The 22,078-nt window shown below is 38.0% G+C and overlaps 1 protein-coding gene across 1 annotated transcript in view; it reads left to right on the plus strand.

The window, feature by feature from the left end:
- The first annotated feature begins 12,074 nt into the window (after positions 1-12,074).
- pard3aa (par-3 family cell polarity regulator alpha, a) overlaps positions 12,075-22,078 on the plus strand; it is an 826,722-nt gene continuing 816,718 nt past the window's right edge. The window contains exon 1 of the mRNA XM_055151054.1: positions 12,075-12,504. Coding sequence (XP_055007029.1) covers positions 12,385-12,504 — 120 coding nt within the window. The 5' untranslated portion in view covers positions 12,075-12,384. The remainder of the gene's footprint in view (positions 12,505-22,078) is intronic.

The following is a 22,078-nucleotide window of genomic DNA, read 5'->3' on the forward strand; positions in this document are numbered from 1 at the left end:
CCATATGACACAGCTACAGCAGCAGATTGTGAAATAACATGGTTGTATTGAAAAAAGGATGTATAACACTTCATTGGGGAAAAGTGAGAGTTTTAATAGTAAAATTAAGAAAAAAAATCCAGACGAGGACAAATGTACTTAAATTGCCCTTATGTCTGGAAGGATTAATTTTCTTAGAAATGTAGTCTCAATCAATAATAAAACGTAACATGGCAATTCACAACATAATTTTTTACCTTTAATTTTTATTTTCCCCCGGCATTATGAGGCATCCATCCTGTGCATGGACCAGAATGTCTTTTCCCTGTCAACGCTGTCACATGTATAGTTTTAGAAGTGCATTCTCAGTTGGTGAGATAACAGCAGTGACAGACAGGTGTTGACAGTCTCCCACACACACACACACACACACACACTCACACATACAATACATATATATATAAACACACACATGCAAACACATACAAACAGTCACGCACACGGCTACAGTTGGGGCCATGTCACAGCCTGTCGGAAAATAAAGAGACTCCTCACGCACCGCTCTGCTCTGCACGTTCTCACCACGACACAGTGCACAGACGATGGGAATCAGGCTATAAAGGGCCCTCTGAATCCTGACACAGTAGGGATTATTATACTATTTATTTCTGTGACATGGGAAATAAACAAGCTCATTGATCCTCTGTCATTTAGAACAAAATCTCACATGAAACTTGTGCTCCACTCAATGGTACTGCTACTTCTCTAGGTGGTATTAATACTTTGCAGTAACATCACACTTTGGGGAGGGTTCTATATGTATGTGTATGGTGGGATGTTCATCATTTACCATGGTGACACAATGCACACACACGAGCAAACCTTACCAAAAAGTTTTTAAATATTCTGAAAGTCAAGAAAACATACAAAAAGCATATAAAGAGCACGTTTTCAGGAACCTGTGATCATTACGAGTGCTCATGGTCCTGTTTAAGAGTTTGAAAAACTGCTGATGCTAGCTATCTCATGACAGTAATATTATTTGAGGGGAAGTTGTTTAATTCAGATTAAACTGAAAAAAATCCTTCATGGAGGAGGATGAACTGGTTTTCAGTGGGTCTCTGTCTCTCTCTCTCTTTATTCCCTGATCTCTCGCTTCCTGTCAATCTGCAAACACGTCGGCCCAGATTTGATAGTTTCTTCTAGGCTACGTGAAGAGTTCTGTTACAGCTTTATCGTGGGAAAGCTCACGATATGGTGGGGAGGCTCACAATTAGGGATGTAACAATATCCAAAGCTCTCTGTACGATATTTTCATGATATACATCTCACGGTACAAGATTTATTGTGATATTTTGTGGAGGCTAAACAACTAAAACTGTTGATACGCTACTTTTTCCTCTTAAAATCCCTTGTCAAGAACTTTAACCCAAACTAAGACTTAAAAGTGCATAGAACAGTTATTTCTTCTTGTAGTCTGCACTGAAATGGAGCAAAGGATCATGGTCTATGTAGTTCCCTTTGTCTTCTTTTTAGCTATTGCTGCACCATAACTCTTAATTTAAGCAAAAAGACTTGTAATTCAATATATTGTGATGGTCCACGATATTATTGTGTGAACTTTGATGATACGACATACATAATGAAAAATACAACAATCATCAATTAACACTTACAATACTCAGCATGCAAATACAAAACAACAACAAAAAGCCCCCATTTCCCCCCGACCACACACACAGACAAATTTGGCTAAATCAAACAAAAATAACGTGGTAGTGCAAAATAAACACACCACTAGGCCCCCTTACATTTAGACATTGCGGCCAATTTATAATTGAAATTCCTTTTCTCTCTCTTTCTTCCTTTTTTTGTCTTCTTTTTTCCTCTCTCTCCTATTTTTAAATAAAAATGTTTAGTCCCGATACTTAAACTAATATTATTTTCACCATCATCATTTCCTTTCATCATTTTTGTTATTTATTACAAACTAGGTAATTTTTTCCATCCCATAAATTCCCTCTTTTTTAGCTGTCCATTGCTGTAATTTTAAAGCGTCATCCTTCAGCCAATTCCTTCTTATTACTTTCTTACTCGCCAAGAGCATCACTTTAAACAAACAGAAGTCCTCAGGTCGATTGTTGTTTTCATGCAACAAGCCCAAGTACAGAACCCACGGGTCATTGAGTATTTTATAGTCAAATACCTCTTCCATTACAATTGCAAAACTTTCCCAAAAGGATTTAATTTTAATACAGTTAAAAAACACATGAGAATGATTGGCACTCCATTCACCACACCGTCTCCAACACTGTTTAGGGGTTTTCAACTGCTTTTGATGTGTGGAGTAATAAAATACCTCACCAGGTTTTTCCAAATTCTCTTTATTGTCTTGAGCAGGTGGAAGTGTGCTGTAAAAGACAATCATCCTCTGACAATTCAAGCTGCAATTCTGTTTCCCGCTTTTGTTTAATATACATTGTGTTATTCTCATTAGCATTTTGTAAACATTTATATAATTTAGACACAATTTTGGAAGGCAGTTGTCTACAAGCTCCTGTCGAAATAAGTAGCCTAGTTTTAATATAGTAGCACTACTTGACCTAGCCAGGCTGGCGCTACCTAGTGCCTCCTCTCCCTTTCATTTCTAGGTCATAAATCAAAATACAATAGACAATTCGCAAAAATCCTGTAAGTGTAAGTTCGAGGACCAGCCAAAAGTGAAGAGACAAACATTCTGTGTTGTCAACGATTCCCGAGATCGAGGATTTAAAGCTGGAACAAAGAGAATGTTTGGTGAATTTTATCAAGGGGAAAGACATTATTGCCCTTCTTCATACAGGATTTGGCGCATTACATACATCATGAAAAAATAGCAGCGATCGGTTAAATAAAAAAAGTACCCGCCTACCGTCGAGCGAACGAATCCTAATGCAGCGAGGACAGTTTCCACAAAGTGAAACCAACTGATGAATCAGACTAAATGAAGCCTGTGGAAATCGTCCAAAAACATACATGACTCTTATAATAAGAACTGTCCACAAACAGTTTTCAGGAGGAAGAGTTACAGTCAAATCTTGGGTCACAGGGGATTTACAGAAAGTCTGCAAAAAGAACTTGCTATAGTATAGGTATATGCTGCAGTGTACTCAGTTTTGAGCCAACTGGGGCATTCTCAGTAAGCACATGCCTTCTAACCACAAGGTCACAGGATCAAAGAGAATATTTTGTGAATTTCATCAAGGGGAAAGACGTTATTGTCCTTCTTCCTACGGAATTTGGGAAAAGCTTAATATACCAGTTAGCCCTGTAAGTGGCGCATTACATACATCACAACCAAATAGCAGTGATTGGTTAAATGAAAAAAAGCACCTGCCTACCGTCGACCGAACAAATTCTAATGCTGTGAGGTCAGACTGTACGAAGTGAAACAAAGTAAAACCAGCTGATGAATCAGGGTATACCTGACCAGCATTAAGCTCATATTTAACATTATGATAAGTTAAACATTACAAGGTAACTACCCACCAGATGCCTACAGAGGACCAGACCTTTATCAGATGAGTTCACCAGAAAAGACGATCAGGCCTTCAGAACACTACTAGTGTCGTTTTACCTGCCCCAGTAGCTCTGTCCTCTGGGGAAATACTCCAGGTTGACCCTCCGGACCATCCAGTGCAGAGGGTGTGTGAGCAGGGTCTCCCCAGGGACCAGACGCCACAAAGAGGAGACAGGTGTGGTCTGAACTTACCATCTACAAGTATGTGGGGAGGCTGGACAAAGTGGTGAAAAGTAGGAGGCAGATGCAAAATGTCCATTTTCACCACAAAAAATATTTATTCTTTCTTGCACCGTGGATTACATATTTACAAAAAAGTAACTGTGCTTAAATAAAGTCAAAAGCAACAGAAAGTAACGAGTGTAGCCACGGCTACACTGGTGGTGAACTCCAGACAGGCTGAACTGCTCCCAATTTATAGTTCCCCACACAGGAAGTACCTCCCTCTGGGTCAGAGTCAGCAAACACAGGTTAGCTCTTCTACAAATGCTACCTGTTTCTACAGTGTGCTACATACTTTTTTTTTTTTTTTTACAAGGGTCTAAGTCCCCATAGTACTATAAATAAACTAGAAACACTGAACTATGAAAATCAAAAAAACCAAACAAAATCCATAAAACAAAAAAGACCTGAAACCGAGTCTTCCCTCCACATTGTCTGACCCAAAACCTCCCCCAGAGACTACAAATATGGCCGACCATGTGGAGTAACAGGTAAGCTGGTAAGTTGTATGTAACAAAATGAATAGATATAACCAAATAAAATATTTAAAGTAACTGGTGTGTAGTGATTAACTTAACTAAACAAAGACTAAAGAAAACAAACTCAATATAGTCATATTTAGCTGTTTAGTTGATTATGGAAACAGACGTAAAATGAAAATGAATCAGAGATAGAAACCTGGTCCCCAATGAGGCATCGTGGGGGCAGTTCATCACCACAGAAGCAGTTTATGAGGAGCCCAGCCCATATTACATGATCATTATATCCACAATACAATGTGTGTATCTGTACAGACCCATGAACATGTGTGTGATATTGGTCACACATGAGAATGTCTGTGTTTACTAGTGTGTAACCAAAATCTTATTTTTCAGGAGTTGTGTGTATGTTAGTTGTGTGACTGTAGATCCCTGTGATGTGTATCACCAGAAAAAGAAGAAATGGAAATTATTTTCATTCCAATTAGAATTTTAACGGCATATACTGAAAGAGAAAGGAACTGTTCTAATTACTGATGATCTTGAAAACTATTAATATTTTACTATACAAATGCATAGAATTATAAATAGATAATAATTTTTCTGAGATTTTGAGACACTCCCGTCGCTCTACCTCCATCCTTCGTGGAGTTATGACCAAAAACACATATTTGACCTTGGTTCCATTGACCTTCAAGTGACCTTGACCGGTTTCAACCTGTAACATCCAGTGTACCCCGGTTATGTGTGTGTAAACTTGTGTGATGACTGGGTGAATATTTTAGGCTGCAGATGGTTTAGAAATTACCGGAATTACCTTAATCCTTTATAATGACGTGACGTTTCAATTGACCCGTGTGACCTCAAATGACCTCGGATCGTCACCAAACTTTTTTGCGGCATAGGGCACGGGGGCTTGACCCCAAATTTGGTGACAATCGGTACATAAATGGCGGAATTACCGCAGGTGGACAGACACACAGACACACAGGGTGAATAAAAAACTTGATCAACCCTTTGGGGGCCAGATAAACATAGGGACAAAGGCCCTCTTGGTCACAAAGTATATCAGACAAAACTCAGAATAACATCTCATCCATGGGTTTCAGAATGATGAGATGTACAAAGAAATGATGGTTGTAATAAAATAATAGACTTCCTACCTGGTCCCTAACTCTGGCCCCTAACAGTGACTCCTAACACTTACTTGGCCCCTCCTCACTGCATTCCACGTGTGCACTGGACACAATTGAATCACTAGACCTTATATTTATAAGTGCAACACATAAATAAAATAACATTCTTTACATTACACCCATAGAATTTCAACATACTGTCACACATCATCACCATTTACAATATTACATCATAAATTGCAAATGGATTAAGCTGTCTGATTGAGGTAGTGCATCGTTTTTGCCTAGAGGGGGCGCCAAAGAAGTGCAAAAGTCAACACTGGAAAGCAAAACTGCAACTAAAATCTGCAAATTACTCTTACTTTGTTAATGATTTTAAGAGACTAGGCTGTGCTTTCACTCATACACAATCCTGTCTCTGTCTCTGAAACTAAACACAAGAGAAATGTGAAATGTAAAAGCAAAACATGTCAGCTTTGTTGGGGCTTTCTTTCTTTCTATCTCTCCATCTTGTACACACCCAGAGTTATAAGAGCTAAGAAAACACATGGTTGGACGCCTGTGACAACATCACCCATATATATTTGAATAGTTAATTAGTGCATTATAAGTTATAACAACACAATTATGCATGTAAAAATATACTTATAACTACAAGAAATCTTTTACCTGAAGATATCTCAAACTAGTTCATTAGTCAGTTCTTTTCAGTTTTGAGATCTTGAGATTTGACAGAAAACTATTACACTATTTTCTGATCTGTTATAATGTATCAGAGGTGGGACTGAGTCTCAAGTAAGTCTCAAGTCTTTCACCTCAAGTCCGAGTCAAGTCCCAAGTGAAATACAGGAAAGTTCAAGTTGAGTCTCGAGTCACTGGCCCGTAAGTCCTCGTCAAGTCCAAGTCGTCTGCTTTGAGCTTCAAGTCATTTCAAGTCTTTAAACCAAAGTACCAAATATACCTTAGATTTTTGCAATTTATATGAATTTTAAGATCAATTGTACTTACAAAATCATAGTACCGGTGTATTTATATATGAGTATTTATAGAGTATATAAGAGTTGTAGAAATTCATTGAGTTAATTTTTCCTTTTTAAATGTCTTGACAAGATCTTAGTGTGAATCATTACGGTCAGAATAGAAAGAATTCAGATTTAAAAGTGCTTCTCAAGTCACAGGCCTCAAGTCCAAGTCAAGTCCCAAGTTATTGACCTTCAAGTCCAAGTCGAGTCCCAAGTCTTAGTCCATTTTATCAAGTTCTAAAAATAGTGACTCAAGTCTGACTCGAGTCCAAGTCACGACTTGCAAGTCCCCACGTCTGTAATGTAGTTTTATTCACACATGTTTAACGCACAAACTCTGCAGATTAAAGCTGATTTCTTCTCTCAAACAGAAAACACTCTGCTCCACCTCATATGTTAATATGAAAAAATTAAATAAAAATAAAAAGTGCTCCACAGTGTTTTTAACTCCATACACCAGCCATGTCAAACTCAGACTCAGGGGTGAAATTTGGCCCACGATATAATTATATTTGGCCTGCGAGATTATGTCAAATATGTATTAGAGCTGCCCGCTACAGATAGACTATAGAGACATTATTTATTTAAAATGTTGTTATTATTTTATATTATGCTTGTTCTCGATTCAGTGTTTAAGCAAAACTATTACTGAACAGTTATTTTAATAAGAAAAAGTTGAACATTACATATCTCGAAAGAAGAGAAAACATGCAGATGTTGTTGAAATTTTTCAGTAAATATTTAGTTTGGCCCATGACTTAGTCCCAGTTTTTAACCCTCTCCGGCTCAAATAAATTTTTAGTATCAGGAAAAATCTGATATTTGGGGAAAATGATCATATGGGGTAGTAATATACAATCCTGACTTTTTTTGAGCGAGAGACCTTCACACGCAGTGCGTTCTTAGATGTTGCAGATTTGCAGCATTGGTCCGGTGTGGTAAATTAACACTGAAATGATATGAATTTATGAACTAATTTGAAATGAAATGAAATGAAACTAATTTTATTTGTATACCACTTTTCATAACAATGAAAACAGAAAGCAGAGTGTAACAGCTTTACAGTGGCAGAACAACATCACTTTTTCGTGTGGTGCTCCAAGAAACAATTTTTATCCTTTGCAAACAACAAAAGTACTTTGCACTTCTGGCAGGCCGTTTGTGTGTAGTCATTCTTACACAGTCTGCATCATCCACGTTTATCAGCATGGATGGGAGAAAAGGCTCCTGAGTAAAAAAAGCTCATAAAATATGGATGTGGAGTAAGTAGGTAACTTGCATTTAGCTGTTGTAAATCTGCAACACCTGCCTGTCAATTTTGACCCTCTGTGAATTTGAGTTTGTTTGGATAATTTTGGATAATTTTGGATAATTTCAGCTCCAGAATTGCCAATCTCTACTGAACTAAAGGTAAAAGGAGCTGTGAAACTTGAAAACTACTGCTTCATGACATCACAAGGTGGCAGAGCATTTTCGGCTTTAAAGGTGCATTGTGTGTCTTTTCTGGTAGTAGGTTCATCAGATGTTTTTCTCCATTAAGATGTTGTTGCTTTGTCTGAAATGTTTCGCAGAGTAACATTAAACCTTTCTATCTTCATGGAAACCAAAGAAGACCAGGTCACAGGTCAGTGGAGAGGCGACCCCGCTCACAGGCAGAATGCCTGTTTTTCTAGGTATTTTGAGCCATAAAACATACTGTGGAACATTCCATGAGGAGTAATGACATCTTCATAGAACCAAGTAGGTGACGAACCCCTAACGAAAAAGTTACAGAGTGCACCTTTATGGATACAACCAGGCTTATAATGCAGGATTACTTAAACATGTGTGAATGAAGCAAACCACGTCTCCAGGTCTGTTTTTAATGAGGTAACAACTTTATAACATGGCTTCAAGCTCACAACAGTCAATTTTACGTAATATAGGACCTAATTTATGGAATGTAAATGATAATGTCTTAATCTTATATCGCTCACAGCAAAACAAACTCTTACATAATATTCCTGTATTTAGATTTTGATCTAGTACTTGCTTCAGTGCACTCTGGTGAGAAGCTCTACTACATTTCATCGCACTGAAATTGATAAGTGTAATGACAATAATGTTGAATCAAATTTAATCTAATACAGAGAGTTTTAAAGGCAAAATTGAAGTTGAATTGAATATACAAATTATTTTAAACACACGTGCAAACATATGAAGAGTATACACAAAGATTAAAAAAACATAAGGATAATTAATAGATCCAGATTGAAGTTTTTAATAAACTGATAATATGTAATTAGTTTGTTTATTTGCAAGGTTTTCTAATGATTTAAGATAATATTTGAGATTATATTTGAATTGAAAGATATTTGGATTGATATTATTCCACTTACAATAGTGAATAAAATATTTTCCATGTAAAATGAGAAAATGTAACACATACACTACTGCTCCAAAGTTTTAGAACACCCCCGTTTTTCCAGTTATTTATTGGAAAACAAGTCGTGCAAGTCCAGTGAAGAGCTTGAAATGATACAAAGGTAAAAACTGAACAGACGGAGGTTAAAAAGAAAAATGAAAGAACAAAACACAAGTCCAAGCTCTGCAAGACTACCTCAGGAAAAAAGAACAAGATGGTAAAGCTTGAAAACATGGAGTGTTCAGCAGCACAGTGTCCAGACTTAAACCCCATCGAGCTGGTTTGGGATGAACTCTACAGAAGAGTGAAGCAACCTACAAGTGCCACACATTTATGGAAACTTCTGCAACAGACTTGGAAAGAACTTTCTGAAGAATATTTGATTTCTATTGTAAAAAGAACAAGCCACAAGTGTGTTCAGCTGCCAAAGGTGGACACTTTAATCAGTCAAAAGTTTAGAATTCAGTTCATTTCAATTGTATTTTTTCCCCTACAATTTTAAATTATAATCACACAAGGCACACAGTTATACACACATATAAATATGTACACATATTTGACATATATATTATGTATTCCACATGAGTTAACTGTGAAACAAAAAAAACATGGACTGTCAAAGAAGCTGAGCAAGCTTATGGACATGGGCTCCATCACCACAGACTGATTAATTTAGTGACTTGACAGGTTAAGTTTTGGTAAAATTACAACCACAGACAAGACAGTAAATTAAAATAATAGATGCAAAACATCTAAAACAAACAATACAAAACAAATTAAAATAAGTGAAAGAGAAGTAAAAACAAAAAATATAATAAAAATGAACTAATAAAATTTTAATAAACGAAATCAAGTAAAGGGTTTTGTATCTTTTTAGCAACAGTAAACAGTAAAAAACTGGAAAAAGTGTGGTGTTCTAAAACTTTTGACCTTTTTTTGACCTTTTTTTAATCAATATTGTTATCAAAATAATAAAGTAAAATATCCTCAACCTTAGTTCCCACACCACACAAAGATTTAAAAAATGTTTTCAATTTCACACCAAAAAAACATATATTTTCTGTAATACAAAACACACATGGATATGTTGGATAGATCAAATATATAATTTAAAAATAAACCTCTGTGATTTTATTGTTAACTGAATATCTGTTGTTAGAAACCCAAATTTTATCCCAGTCAATATTTGAAAAAGTTTTATGCCAATAAAATTTGCATTATTTATTATTATTTCAAAACACTGTTGAGCACTTCCTGTATTAACACATGACATCACAAGGTGCAACGGCATGTTTTCTGTTTGAGAGAAAAACTCTAAGTCTAAATATGCAGAGTTTGTGTGAATGAAACAAAATACAACTGCAGGTCTGTTTGTGATGAGGAAACAACATTAGAAGAGAGATCAGACACAGGGTAATATGAGCCCTTTAAGTATTTCTCCTTGAAGCAAATTTCTCCCGTCAGCGTCCTGCTCCTCTTGATGTCCTTGACCGTCTCACGGCCGCCGTATCCCTCCACCCCGCACATACAAAGGGCCATTGAAGCTCATGTTATCTCACAGAATGGAGATGCACTGCTTTATCACAAGTGGGTCACAGCACATCCAGCCCAGGGCGAAATCCTCCACCGCTCAACAACTTAGCCTAAATATCCATACGCCGTGAGCACAAGCAAATATGAGACAGCCTGGTGTCGTGGAGAATATCTGTGGACTCATTTATTCTAATCACACCATTAACTGTTAGAATATTTAGTGTAAATGAGCCTTGGTTAGTGGAGTTGCAGAGTGGTTTGTCCATGTTATTTCATATATTTCTGTTTTCTGTTATAGACAGGACTTTTCACCATTCATAGGGTTTATATTTAAATGTTTCATTGCTAAGGTTTAACTTTTTCATAATTCAGCCCAGACCCATACATTTGTTATTGGAAAATAGGTCACCCCAATGTGGGCCCCTCAAAGTTAATGGGGTAAACTGTGTTCTATGTTTGGATTTTCCTGTCACAGAAATACAATGATGATAATAACCTTTTCAAACATGTTTGTAACTCGTTGTTTGTCGTTGTGTGACCAGACACACAGGTTGTGTTATAACACAAGTCACACAAATGATGTCAAATCACACAAATAAACACACAGTGTTAGTGCGTGGTGTTTCTGTGTCAGTGTTGAAAGGAAAACTATGAAAGCTCTTTAGTTACTACAGTAAAATATGTAACTTTGTGCTCTATGCCAAAATACAGTTACTCAAGAATAAGTATTCTGAATTCTTAATATATTAGATGTATGATGAATATTTAGTGACTTAACACTGTCATTAGTGGAGTTTGCATGTATCACAGAGGGTGTCCTTTGGGTGCTCCAATTTCCCCAGTAGTATCACTCCAGATAGGTGCCCCTGACCAAGATCATGACCCAACATCTAGAGGTGACAGGTGACAGGTGACAGGTGACAGGTGAACCCCGTTGCATTGAAGATCGGGTCAAATGCCGAGCATGTAATATACATCCAAAAGGACAAATTAGTGTAAAACAAAACAAAACAAAAAAACATTTTTGACATAGTTTTATATCATTTATAACTCAGTGGTTGGACTGTCATCTAACCTGGAGGTCAGTAGTTCAATCCCAGCACCATGCACTTAGTTGTGTCCTTGAGCAAGACACTTCATTAACCCTGAACATGGGTTATGACTGAGTGAGTGTTGTGGTGGTAGGAAGGGCTGATGGAGCAGATTGGCAGCGTCATTTCTGTCAGAACTGCAGAACTTTATTCATTATTATTGTGCAAAAGTCAAAGTAGCCTATAATTTATCTTATCCATTGTCCACTCCGAATTACATCAGAATTAAATTCTATATTCAAGTCATTTTAGGAGTTAATGATTTTTGTTGACTTTTAAAAAATTCTTCAACACTTTCCATAAAATCACAATTCAGCACATTTATTCTTACTTTTGACGCACCAAATCATGAATCAAACTTTCCCTTTGTGTCCACTTGGCACCTTGCTCTTCCTCGTTAACACCGCGCAACAATGCCACGATTCATGCAGCCGTTTACCCTACAACACCCTGCCATTAATCACATGTCAACACCCAAATCCCCGAACTTTCTTGCAAACTCCCAAACTCCCAAAACGTAAACAACAAACTTCTCAGACAGCGGCGTTTTCCTCTTTCCGCGGCTTAACCTGTCCAACCCCAGTGCTCTTTGTGCCGCCGGCTGATCGTCAGACAGGCAGAGGCGGCATTCTTTTAGCTTGCTTCAACATGCACCCATCTCTGCGCGCTCTCTCCTCTGCAGCCCCGTGAATCTCTCGCTCTCTCGCTCCCACGATCCACTTGGGAACTTTGTCAGAGCGAGCCAACGTCGCCAAAACTAACGACAACCAGACGAGACGGGACGCCACCCTGCTGCCGTACGCTTCCACTGGATCTTACCTATTTCGGATTTTTTATTACGCATTGGAGACGCTACGATGACTCGCGTTGCCTCATAAGTGGATTTATAACCGACTTTTTCGCGCTACGAGGATGTCTATCGTCGCTTTTGTCGCGTCTCGTGGAGTAACCTTTTGAGAATGAAAGTTACGGTGTGCTTTGGGAGGACGCGAGTGGTGGTCCCGTGCGGGAATGGGGACATCAAAGTGCAAAATCTCATCGAACAAGCCGCGATGAGGTACAAGAAAGCCATCGCGAAGGTAAGACCGCTTTTCAACTCTCGCTGTCTCGCAACGCAGCCTAAACATGGCGCTTTTCATCCCGGTAAAGAATACGGGAACGTGTGGGGAGATTTGTGCCAACGGTGCGCCCCGGGACTCGGGTGACACTTAACGGGGATGGAGGGATAGATGGAGGGGGTGTATGAACTTTTCTTTGTTGTTGGAAAAGAGAGGAAGAACGGAGAGAGAGACAGAGAGTGAGAGAGAGGGAGAGTGTGGTTGCGTAACGTTAGTCAGCAGTTCTCGGCGCTGTCAAAAGTCGTGTGTGCGTTTGGACAGAAGTAGAGGAGGTTAGGTTGTAATGAAAGCGAGAGAGAGAGAAAGAGAAAGAGGGAGCTGGAACTATAATGAGAGCGTACACGTGTTGGAGTTACCGCAAACTATAAAAAGGACATGTCTAGAATTGTGCGTAAAGACGCGTTTTAAACTTCCTGCTACTTTAAGATTAACAGCTACTATACTATTAAATTTTTCATTTTTAGCCACTACTACTACTACTACTACTACTACTACTACTACTACTACTACTACTACTACTACTACTACTACTACTACTACTACTACTACTATTAGTACTACTTGGAGTGGCCACAGACAATAATAAAAAAGACATGTCTTGAATTGTGTGTAAAGAGACGTTTCACTTAGACTGAGACAAACTTTATTGATCCACAAGGGAAATTATTTGGACACAGTAGCTCAAATATCACAATATAATACAATAACAAAGAGGAAAAAATATATAAATCGTAATGATAAATACATACAAAAATAGCAAGAAATTGGTGTCAGATAAGGCAGAATTATGAAAATGTATATGTACAAGTAAAATAAAAACTCAAATCTAGTACTATAAATACAGTATGTCACAGTTACATAGGCTTACAAGTGCAAACAAACTCTAAAACTTAAAAACTGTAGGTACTAGGGATGTAACAATAGCCGAAATATCGTGATATCATCAAAAGTCTCACAATAATATCGTGGGCTGTCACAATATATGAAATTAAGAGTTTCTTTGCTTAAATGCAGGTTTTATAGCAGCAACAGCTAATAAACATCAGGAACTACATATCCCAGGAGTCATTTCAGTGCAGACAACATGAAGAAATATGTTTTTGACTTGAATTCTTGGGATTATGATGGAAATAATTCACACCAAAATCTTGTCAAGGTATTTTAAAAGCAAAAAAGTGTCCTGTGTACAATTATATCAACCTCTTCAAAATATCGTAATAAATATTGTGCCGTGAGATGCATATCGTGGTAATATCGTATCGACAGATTTGAATATCGCTACATCTCTACTAGGTACAACTACGATTACTATTACTAGTACAAGACCTACTACTAGTGCTATTACTACTATTACTACTACTAGAGTCCAGGTTATCAAGAAGGAGACATTTTAAAGTTCCTACTATAGGGTAAATACTATAGCTTTCATTTTCAGTTTTGGTACTACTACTACTACTACTACTACTACTACTACTACTACTACTACTACTACTACTACTACTACTACTACTACTACTACTACTACTACTACTACTACTACTACTACTACTACTACTACTACTGCTGCTACTACTACTACTACTACTACTACTACTACTACTACTGCTACTACTGCTACTACTACTACTACTACTACTACTACTACTACTATTACTGCTACTACTACAGCTACTACTACTACTACTCCTACTACTAACACTACTGTGATTCTACAAGTGTGGCTACACATCCTGTAGTGGCCACAGACTGTAAAAAAGGAAATATCTTGAATTTTTAAAAAACAGATAATTATAAAGCCTACTACTACTTCTACTTGTACTACTAGGTTACTACTACTAGTATTACTATGACTATATGTGATGGGATGCAGATTATAAAACTGACATAAGAATTGTGTGTAAAGAAATATTTTAAAGCTCCTACTGTAGGATAAATACTAGTTTTCATTTTCAGTTTTGGTACTACTACTACTACTACTACTATTACTTCTACTACGATTTTAGAAGTAGTGCAGCTATGGGTGTTGGAGTGGGTACAGATTGTAAAAATTACATATCTAGAATTGCGTGTATGAAAACATTTTAAAGTTCCCACTACTATACGATTCCATTTTAATTTATAGTTTTAGTGCTACTACTGCTACTTCTTCTATTACCTCCTACTACAAATCTACAACTACTACATGCCAACTGCCAGGCCTACTACCACTCCTGTTACCTACTGCCACTACTTCTACAAAACCAACAGTAATTAAGTCTAATACAAATGAAAGTATTATGTGTTAAGTATTGTTATAACGTGACTCATGGTAAATCCAACTGTTATTATCGGTTAGACAACTCTACTTTTACTTACAGTACAAATACAATTCACTTATACCTTAGAACACCTTCTTGCAGTCAGGCTAAATATCAATACTTCAGTTAGAATTTAGTAGAGTAGCGATTGTAGTAGGTGGCCTGTAGTAGTGGTGGTAGTAGGTCTAGAGTAGTAGAAGTAATAATAAAGCATTAGTCTTATAGCTGCAGAAGTGGGAGTAGATGCAGAAGTATGGTACTTTTTACTTCTATTTGCACCTACTTCATGTTATAATGTAGTTTCCTCATCACAAACAGACCTGGAATTGTATTTTGTTTCATTCATACTTGTTTACTACACAAATTCTGTGTATATGGTTCGTTTTTTCATCTTTTATGAGTGCAGGAAAGAAGACCTAAGTGTATTTTTTGGTATACACACATACGCACACATATACAGACACACACAATCCCATGCACATAAAAATCATACACACACACTAGGAATGCAACAGTAACCGATATATCGTGATATCGTGTCGTCAAAGTTCTCACAATAATGTCATAGACCATCACAAGTCGCTTTGCTTAAATGAAGAGTTATGGTGCAGCAATAGCAAAAAAAAAAGACAGAGGGAACTACATAGACCATGATCCTTTGCTCCATGTATATAACCATTTTTAAGTCTTAGTTCTAAGCACTTTTAAGTCTTAGTTCTTTGGATTCTTTGGAGTCTTGTTCATTGGATTCTTTGGAGTCTTATCAAGGCATTTTAAGAGGAAAAAGAAGAATATTAACAGCTTTGTTTGACTCCACAAAATATCGCAATAAATATCGTACCATGAGATGTATATCGTGAAAATATCGTACCGAGAGATTTGGATATTGTTACATTCCTAATCATGAGCCTCTCCACCATATTGTAAAACCAGGTACTTATTAGTCCTACTGCTATTACTTGTACTACTAGGTTACTACTATGTGATGGGGTGCAGATTATAAAAAGGACATAACATTAATTGTGTGTAAAGAAATATTTTAAAGCTCCTACTATAGGATAAAAACTAGTTTTCATTTTCAGTTTTGGTACTACTACTACTACTACTACTACTACTACTACTACTACTACTACTGCTACTACTATTACCACTACTATGATTTTAGTAGTAGTATAGCTGCAGTAATTAAGGCTACTACAAATGAAAGTATTATGTGTTAAGAGTACAACTGCTCAAACACGTGTGAATGAAAAAAAAAACACTCCAGGTCTGTTTTTGATGAGATAAAAACATTCTAACATAGCTTAAAAAAAGTGCACTGTGTAATTTTTTTGTTGGGAGTTCCGTCACCTTCTTGTTTCTATGGAGATGTCATTGCTCTGCCTGGAATGTTCCACAGTATGACATTAAATAGCTCTACTGTACATTTATACAGTTACAGGTGGTTTTATAGCTCAAAAATACTTAGAAAAACAAGCATTCTGACTGTGAGCGGAGTCGCCTCTCCACAGATCTGACCTGTAACTTGCTTTCCATGATGAAGAAAGAAAAGCATTTGATTTACCCACCAGCAGAAAAGTTACACAAAGCACCTTCTACTTGTACTTGTTCCAGCTCTTGTGCTTGTAGGATCTTTAACATAGCCGTGCTCTATTGGATACTGATGCCTCTCCTCGTGCCCACTGCTGTGAATGAGTTTAGGCTTGGTGCTGTCGCCATAGTTACTTAGCTCCCCCTGTGCCAAACCAGTGCCATTCTTATTGTTGTCACGATCTTCTGCTCAAGGAACAGGCCTCGAGATGGGACATTTGATCGCCATTATAACTCTCACTCAGGTATCTGCTGATAAACCCGACCTGGAAAGTGAAAGTGGAACCTGAGTCGAATTTGCCTGTGGAGCAAGTTGATAACTGACAGTGAAACTAAATCTAGGCTGTAGTGTTGTCACGTTAGTAATATTTATTTCTTGATTTCTCATCTTGATTTCGCTGAGTCTGAGTTATATGATTTATAGTTCAAGATGAGTTAGGATTTTGCTTTGTGCATTGTTTAACTTTGCTGGTCAAATGCTTTTCTCTATGGAGATGTTATTGCTTTGTCTGGAATGTTTCACAGTATGGCATTAAACCTTTCTGTCTACATGGAAACCAGATCAGATCAGGTTTCAGGTCAGATCTGTGGAGAGGCGACCCTGTTCAGAATGCCTGTTTTTCTAAGTATTTTGAGCTATTAAACCACCTGTAACTGAACAAATGTAAAGTAAAGCTGTTTAATGTCACACTGTGGAACATTCCAGACAGAGCTATGACATCTCCATAGAAACAAGCAGAAAAGTTACACAGTGCCCCATTAAAGGGCCTATATTGTGCTGTTTTCTGATCTGATCTATGTTGTTTCCTCATCACAAACAGACCTGGAGTTGTGTTTTGTTTCATTCACACAAACTCTGCATTTTTAAGCTGAAAACACTCTGTTCCACCTTGTGATGTCATGTGGTAATACAGGAAGTGCTCCACTATGTTTTTAAACTCTATACACCTTCACTTAAGGGTGTAACGATATCCAAGTCTCATGATAAAATATCGTCATGCTATGAACCTCACGGTACGGTATTTACTGTGATATCGTGGGAAAGCTCATGATATGGTGGGGAGGCTCACGATTAGGGATGTAACAATATTCTATCTCTCGGTACGGTCAGTGGCGGCTGGTCAAGTTAAATTAACTTAACTTAGAAAAAAAGGGGAAAAAAATATAAAGTCATTATTTTGTATAAGGCTGTAAGTTTAATATTTTGTTTAAAATTTAACGTGTATCTGCATAGACATTTTAATCACGTCAAATGTGCTCATATCAATTTATTTAAGTCATGTGTTTGGAATTTGAGTGCGGTGGCTTGGAGTGATTTAATGGAGGTCTATGGAAGAGCTGAAGTTTTGAGAAAATGTGACGTCATTACTTTGCTTCTACTCATTACTTTACATTAGCCCTAAAATACGTCTTGGGGGCGCAGGGTGGGGGCGACCTGAAATCAAGTGATTGGTCTGAATAAACATGAACACACACTTTGACCTCTTGTGGTTCAGCTGCTCGCTCTGTCCCGTTCAACACGACTCTGCACTGACGACATGTCACTGCTACAGGCTCATGAATGGAGAGAAAGTACGTCCGAGAAACAGTTTTAAGGAGTAAGAGCAAGAAAAGAAGCATTAAGCTGGAATGAGTGCTTCTGGCTGTGGTGAGATATTACGGCTCTTATTCTGATTAGCACATTGGCTAATGGCGGCTAGCAACTTTAGCTTAAACTTCTCCGCAGTAGAGCGCGAGGAGAGACCCGCTGCCGGGACCCAGGACTCACTCCCTGGCTCCTGGACCTCGCGTCACGGACCTCACTGGATTTGGACCAGTTTCTTCTCTTCGTATTGGACAATACACTTTTGGAGACAGAACCAGTGGGACAGTGGATAGAGGAAACATTCTGCTACAGTCCCCTGGAGAAGGTAAGAAGCTTGTTTTCATTAGTTTGGGGCAAATCTAAGGACAGAGCCTCACACGTAAATCGCGCGTAAATGAGCTTGTCGGTGCGATGGAGCTGCTGTGGTTGTTCCGCCGTGCGCTGTAGGAGCGGCGCTAATGCCGTGTGTTCATGTTGTCACCGTAACCTCTTATTGTAGTTTTGCTGACGTTGTTGGGGCTGGTTGTGAGCGGTGTGTTATGTTGTATTGTGGGGCTGGTTGTGAGCGGTGTGTTATGTTGTGTTGTGGGGCTGGTTGTGAGCGGTGTGTTATGTTGTGTTGTGGGGCTGGTTGTTGTGTGTTTAGCTGTGGTGGTTGTGAGCGGTGTGTTATGTTGTTGTGGGCTGGTTGTGTGAGCGGTGTGTTTATGTTGTGTTGTGGGCTGGTTGTGAGCGGTGTGTTATGTTGTATTGTTGGGCTGGTTGTGAGCGGTGTGTTATGTTGTGTTGTGGGGCTGGTTGTGAGCGGTGTGTTATGTTGTGTTGTTGGGGCTGGTTGTGAGCGGTGTGTTATGTTGTGTTGTTGGGGCTGGTTGTGAGCGGTGTGTTATGTTGTGTTGTTGGGGCTGGTTGTGAGCGGTGTGTTATGTTGTATTGTTGGGCTGGTTGTGAGCGGTGCATCAGGTTGTACTGCTTCGTAAACTTGGGTAAACTTGAATAAAACTGTTCTTGGTTGTGCGCTGTGCTCTGATAGTTCAGCCAGAAGTGACCAAAATGACAGGCTGTTTCTGTTTCGTTATAATACAATATAGCCTATATATAATACATATATGAATTGTACTACTTTTTTGCTACTTTTTCCTCTTAAAATGCCTTGACAAGACTTAACCCAAAGAACTAAGATTTTAAAGTGCTTAGAACTGTTATTTCTTCTTGTAGTCTACACTGAATGGAGCAAAGGATCATGGTCTATGTAGTTCCCTCTGTCTTTTTTTTTTAGCTATTTCTGCACCATAAGTCTTAATTTAAGCAAAGAGACTTGTGACTCGATATATTGTGATGGTCCATGATATTATTGTGAGAACTTTGGCAATATGATATCACAATATTTCAGTTATTGTTACATCCCTACCTTCACTAGAATCATTTGGATTATTTCACCTCTGGAACTGCCAATCTCTACTGAACAAAGGGTAAAAGGAAGTTTGAAAACTTCTGCTTCATGACATCACAAGGTGGAACAGAGCATTTAGAGATTTGGAGATGTACAGACTAATAAAGCAAGATTACTTAAACATGTGTGAATGAAACAAACCACAACTCCAGGTCTGTTTTTAAGAAGGTAACATTACAACATGGCTTAAAGCTCAACAACAGTCATTTGTGTGTAAAATAAGACCTTCAAGTTTGTTTAGTTTTTTATTATTCAGTTTTTTTTTGTGATGATTTGAACTTAGTTTAAAGATGTTCTCTTCTGCTGTTGGATTCTCACTCCAGGAATTTACGAGCGCATAAACCACCTATATAAGTTTAAAGCTCTACTGTGGAACATTCCAGACAAAGCAATAACATCTCCATTTAGATGAGCATACAGTGGAATGCACATAAAAAAATTTCCGCAATGCACCTGTAACGAAAGAACTCTTAGTAAGTGTTGAAAATGATATGTTATTGTCTAAGAATGTGTTAAGTTGTAAAAACGTGAAAAACAGAACTAGTTCATTTTAAACCGTTTGCAGCAGTCCAAAGGATATTCCTCACTTACCCTATGCATTCAGAGCATCCTAACTATTGACGGTAACTCTAACAACAGCTAGCATGCTAACAGCGCACTTATACAATATATCTGTTCGGGGGCAAGACTAATTAAAGGTCCTGTTACACTAAACTGACTCTTGTTGGGCTTTAAGCCATGTTTTGATGTTGTTACCTCCTCAGACGCAGAGTTGTGTTTGAGTAATCCTGCATTATTAGTCTGTTTACCTCTCCAAAGCTCAAAATGCTCTGTTCCGCCTTATGATGTCACGAAGTGGTAGTTTTCATGTTATAACAGCTCCTTTTTACCTTTTCCTTTTTCCTTTTTTAGTTCAGTAGAGATTGGTAATTCCACGGCTGAATTTATCCAAATGATTCTACCAGGGGTGTAGTAGGCGTGGTCCCACCTACTTCTCCAGACGTGAAACATAAAAGATAAATATAAAATAGCTACAAGTTAAATATCATACCGGAGCTACTGGCACTGGTGAAAACAACCTGCATAGACTCATGATATCTGCACTGCTGTCCTATAGTGACCTGAGACATGAGAGACCAGGACTGATCCAGGACTGAACCAGGATTGAACCGGGACTAAAACAGGTCTAAACCAGGTCTAAACCAGGACTGAGTGTCGGGACAGGCCCGGAGGAAAGGATCAGCGCAGAGCACTGCGTCCTGTGCTTTGCAGACACTCTGTTTCATGGACTCGAGGTTCTCTCTGTCAAGTTCAAGATTAGTCCTGGTTTAGTCCTGATTTAGACCTGGTTTATTCCTGGTTTAGACGTGGTTTAGTCCAGGTTTAGTCCTGGTTTAGACCTGGTTTAGACCTGGTTCAGTCCTGGTTCAGTTCTGGTTTAGTCCTGGTTTAGTTCTGGTTTAGTTTTGGATTAGACCTGGTTCAGTCTTGGTTCAGTCCTAGATCAGTCCTGGTTCAGTCACGAATCTCGTTCCCCCACTTAAAAAATCCCCACTACACCACTGGATTTTACTGAAGGTGTATGGAGTTTAAAAACACCGTGGAGCACCTCCTGTATTACCACATGACATCATAAGGTGGAACAGAGTGTTTTCAGTTTGAGAGAAAAGCTCAGCCTAAATATGCAGGGTTTGTGTGCTAAACATGTGTGAATGAAACAAAATTTAAAAAAGAAAATAGTGTAATATGGACTGTTTAAGTTTATTTTTAAGGTTTTTTCATGTTGTACTTTAGTCCTGACCCTCTTAAGCCTTATCATACCATAACAGTAGTATTAGTATTTAAAAGTATTCAAAGGAAACACCATTCTTGCAGGTCCAAAGGGTTTGTATTGTCCTCAGAGGAAGTACTCACAGACAGTGTAAAGCCAGGAGGATTAAGTGATGTTACTGCGTCTTAAGAGAGGAAATCGGAGCAGGTTTGAAAAGCTCGGGTTATTTTAACAAATAATAGTGTTACTTACAACTTACACACAATCACTCGGAGTTCTGTGGTTTCCTCGTTTGTGTCTCATTGATTACGATTTTGGTTTTAATTACCCTTTGAGTATTATTGAATGAGTCAGACCATCTGAGAAATGTGTGTGTGTGTATTTGTGTAATGTTTTGTATTAGAAAAACATTAAAGTGAATAGTACAAGTACAAGTACAAGTGTGTACTGTCATATAAAGATGTTATCTAAAGGCCTACGTGCTTTATCAGCAGAACTGCACAAGATTTGAGCTGACATGTGAAATTTTTGTTTCGCTACTACTGCTACTGCTACTGCTGCTACTACTAGTACTACTCCTACTACTGCTACTACTACTAATGTTGCAACTCAACTACTACTGCTACTACTACTAATAATACTAGTAATGGCTATTAATGTTGCAACTGCTACTGCTGCTTCTACTGCTACTGCTACTATTAGTACTACTACTACTACTACTACTACCTGCTAATGCTATTACTACTACTACTAATACTACTAATCTTACAACTGCTACTACTGCTTCTACTGCTACTATTACTAATACCTGCTACTGCTACTACTACTACTACTACTAC

This window comes from Boleophthalmus pectinirostris, unplaced genomic scaffold (assembly GCF_026225935.1).
Source record: "Boleophthalmus pectinirostris isolate CB_2022bp ecotype Guang Dong unplaced genomic scaffold, ASM2622593v1 HiC_scaffold_15, whole genome shotgun sequence".
Classification (NCBI taxonomy): domain Eukaryota; kingdom Metazoa; phylum Chordata; class Actinopteri; order Gobiiformes; family Gobiidae; genus Boleophthalmus; species Boleophthalmus pectinirostris.